Source organism: Poecilia latipinna, unplaced genomic scaffold (genome assembly GCF_001443285.1).
Source record: "Poecilia latipinna isolate Pla-1442-1.1 unplaced genomic scaffold, P_latipinna-1.0 Scaffold624, whole genome shotgun sequence".
Classification (NCBI taxonomy): Eukaryota; Metazoa; Chordata; class Actinopteri; order Cyprinodontiformes; family Poeciliidae; genus Poecilia; species Poecilia latipinna.
Window position 1 is genome coordinate 298,942 of NW_015113240.1, and position 3,967 is coordinate 302,908.

At 37.9% G+C, this 3,967-nt stretch overlaps 1 protein-coding gene across 1 annotated transcript; it reads left to right on the top strand.

Moving 5' to 3' along the window:
* The first annotated feature begins 63 nt into the window (after positions 1 to 63).
* LOC106954077 (Ig lambda chain V-I region WAH) lies at positions 64 to 2,042 on the top strand. The gene is made up of 2 exons (XM_074527701.1): positions 64 to 1,494; positions 1,572 to 2,042. Exons 1-2 carry the CDS (start codon positions 1,431 to 1,433, stop codon positions 1,904 to 1,906), a joined length of 399 nt encoding a protein of 132 aa, XP_074383802.1. The 5' UTR covers positions 64 to 1,430; the 3' UTR covers positions 1,907 to 2,042.
* Positions 2,043 to 3,967: the final 1,925 nt, after the last annotated feature.

Below are 3,967 nucleotides of genomic sequence, written 5' to 3' on the forward strand. Positions count from 1 at the left end.
CAAATTCTCCAGACAAGATAAAACAAAGATGAAAATGTCTCCTTTTTGAAACATTTTTCTGCTTCTCTACAGGAGCTTCTGACTCCAAACATGTCGGCCAAACTCCTCCTTCCATCATTAAGAAAACTGGGGAATCTGTGGACAAAGAGATCAGATGTTCCCACAGCATCCCGAACCACGACGTGATTCTGTGGTACAAACAAGACGAGAACAGAACCCTGCAGCTCCTAGGATATCTGAATCTCAACTTTGTCACTGTTGAACGAGATGTGAAGAAAACAATCAGCTTTGAAGGAGACGGGCGCACGCACTCCGACCTCACTGTGTCTGATCTGACAGCAGACGACAGCGCAGTGTATTTCTGTGCTGCCAGATACGCACAGTGCTGCAGCTTTACTGAAAGTCAATGCAAAAAACCCCATCAGTCACCAACAGAACACCTGCAGCCTGATTCTCTCACCAGTTTCCTCCTGTGGTCAGACTGGGATACGACAAACTGCTTTGGGAGGTTAATCAGATGCAAACCTAAATGCTATTTTTTTTGGTCCCCATTTAAAAAAAAAAAAAGATGCAGAAAACACTTCAATTAAATTCATGCTTGAGTGGAAAAGGTTCTTCTTGTCCAGTGTGAAGCTGTGGGTCAGTTTCTCTGAGAACGACATGAGAGTCCACAACTCAGCGAGGGGCTTTGAAACGCCAGAAAGATTTGAAATAAGAATAGAAAATGAGTCAAATTCAATTCAGTTCATTTATGTAGTGCCAATTCAAAACAATGTTTTTCCAGAGGCACCAACCAGTTTGTCCACATCTGTAGTTTTAAGTATCAATAAAAAAAACAAAAACATGCAACCTCCCTGTATGAATACACAGTTTGAAAATGTAGCTGTAATTATGAACTTTCATTTTAATAAAGTTCTGAATCAAGAAGATATTCAGTTCACATGGACACCAAACTTCAAACTTTCATACATTATTTTGTCACCTTCCTAAAATAATGGGATAAGTTTTTTTTGTTTGTTTTTTTTGGCAAAAAAAAAAAATCACCTTTTTATCGTTAGAAATATGAATTAGGCAAAATAAATGAATAAATAAATAAATAAAAATCTAAATTTTAACATGTCACTTGTTACTCAGTTAACACTACAAAAAAGGAGTAAACACACACATTAAACCCAGAAATTAATAAATGATACTGAGTCTCTCGCTGAGGGAAAACCTTTCATAAAATTTGAAACATTTTCTGTGGTAAATATTTTTTCTGAATCCTTTAATATTAATATTTCGGCAAACTCTTAGGTGTCTGCAGGAAATGCAGGAATGGGGCGGATCTCCTTTCCATCCTCTAGATGAGTTTTGGACTGAAGGTCTGAACCTCCTCCTTCCTGCAGGTTTTATATCTCTGCTGCTCAGACTGATGGACTTTATGAAAGATGAATAAACTCTTCAGAAAACAAGTTATCCTGCAATTTCTGGCATCTTTCCTGTGGATTTCAGGTGACGTTCAATTTAAAAGGCTTTTATGACGGTCATATCTTTATTTATGCGCAGCATTTACCTCATCATGCACACAGGTTTTGCTGGTGGGAGTGATGTCACCCAGCCCTCCGTTTTATGGAAGAATAAAAGTGAAGACGCGACAATCGACTGCAGCCACAAAAAGGGCGAGTTGTACTTCCAGATGTACTGGTTCAGGCAGCTGCCGGGGAAAACGATGGAGCTCGTCGTCTTCACCACGACGGGCAGCAGCAAGCACGACTTTGGGAGCTTCAGCCAGGAGAAATTTTCAGCCACCAAAGCGAAGGCTGAGAGCGGAGCGCTGACGGTGAAGAGCCTGGAGCCGGCAGATGAAGGCCTGTACTTCTGCGCCGTGGGTTCAGCACAGCGGTGCAGACGGCAGGAAGGCTGAACAAAAACCCACACAGCCAACAGCAGCTTACTGTGTTTGGACAGCAGGGGGAGACAAAGCACTGTGTGCTCGTTCTACTCCGTACACACATACAAAAACAAAATAAAAAATAAAAATGAAGACAGCCTTTAAAACCACAATGATGTAATAATTTTGGGTTTATTAACTGAGATATCCTTAATCCTGTTTTCTGCACATTTTAATCTGAATATTCTGTTTTAAATTACAGTAAAGTATTATTTTTCTTGCATTGTAATTTTGCCCTCACTCTACAGCCGCGGCGTCAAACTCGTTTTCATTTTTGTCCCATTTCAAAAATCTGACCGTTCTTAAAGGCCAGTTTTGATAAATCCCATTAAACTGTTAAAATATCAATAAATAGCAGTTTTTTCCCAACATTCAATAACTGTTTCTTAAAATGAAATAATATTGATCATGTTTTCACACTGATCAGTCCTTCCAGGATCTTGTAATTGTTTTTGCATTTAAGAAAACTTAAAAATACAAAAACAATTACAGATTTTTTTCAAAACATTTGTGAGGAATTTTTTTTTACCATATTTGCGCTAATGTTCGATGTTCAAAGTGATTTTTTATTAGTCGCCATAAAGGTCACGGACATCATCAGCCTTACTGATGATGTCACATCACATCATCAGTAAGGCTGATGATGTCACCTCTATGGCCATAGAGGCCATAGAGGTGACATCATCAAGTAAGGTTGAGGCAGCAGTCACTTATATCGTGTTTTTGGTCAATTTTGAGAAAAATTTGCAATGAAATAAAGAAATTTTTTTTGATTTTTTGTGAATTTTGTGGATTTGTGAAAAACTGGAGGAACTTATTAATGTAGTTTAAAGTAAAGGGCCTCAGAAAATGCTCAGATCCAGCTTTGGCCCCTGGCCTCGAGTTTGACACATGTACTAGAGCACAGTTTCTTATTATTATACTATTGTGTCAATATGCATAATTTCACTGATCTTTAGCTTACTTTTGCAACACCTGAAATTACCCACAAATCAATTCAATTCAATTCAATTCAATTCAAATGCTTTATACTGCCATTTTATTCATAGTTGACAACTAATTTTCCCCTCTCTCCTTCCCCCCTTTGGATAAGATTTAAAAGAAAAATCTGACAAAATACTAAATAAGTTCATGAAGAGAACTTCGATTTGATCTCATGAAGAACTATTAAATCTTTCCTGTTTTTGATAAGTAAAACTGTTCTTGTAATGAAGGAATTTATATAAAAATCCAAATAAATACGGCCAAGTTGTGTTTTCAGAGATAAGAGCATGACCATGTGGTAGCTAACTGATAGTGGAGAAATAATATTTCATCTTTCTACCTAAAGTGACAACAAAAGGAAATTTATAAGCAGGTTCAAATTGTTAGAAAGTCCAGCAGAATCCAACTAACATCCATAACGTGCTGGTGAAGCAGCCTGACGTTACTGTCCACATACAGTGTTATTTCCTGCAGTGCTACACATGAAACATTTTCCCTCTCTGTATTTTTTAGTTGCGGCCAGTAGGTGGCAGCACATGTTCAGTCGGATCAACACTGAACCAGTTCTAAGAGGTTTTGGTGACGTCAGGTGTATAACTTACGAGAAGGAGGAGGATAATCTGACGCTTCCTTCAAACAAAGAAACAAAAATCAGTAAACTTTCTGATGCAGTAAGGAGAGTGTGAATTATATCAGTGGCATTGTTATTTAGCATAAAATACTCTGTCATTGGAGAGCAAGAAAATGCTCATCTTTTTTTCGCTTTGCTTAAGTTTAAGCAATCTCCTGGTTTCAGGTAAAATCTTTAAGATTTAAGATTTCAGTTTACTATACAATGTTTCCGTTGCATCCGTTTCATAAGTTTTATTTGTTTTCCCACAGGTTCATCTCCAAATGACAAAGTCCAGCAGCTTCCAGCCAACATCTTTAAATTTCCTTCTGACAGTGAAGCTGAAATTCAATGTTCTCATACTGATGATAACTTCAACCAAATCCTCTGGTACAAGCAGTCAGATGGAGACCAGAAGCTCCTGGGATACATGTATGCAG

Excerpts from the sequence above, each read along its gene's own strand:
- LOC106954077 (XM_074527701.1), top strand. The coding sequence starts at position 1,431 with ATGAATAAACTCTTCAGAAAACAAGTTATCCTGCAATTTCTGGCATCT. Across the intron at positions 1,495-1,571 it reads ATCTTTCCTGTGGATTTCAG|GTTTTGCTGGTGGGAGTGAT; the intron begins GTGACGTTCAAT and ends TCATGCACACAG.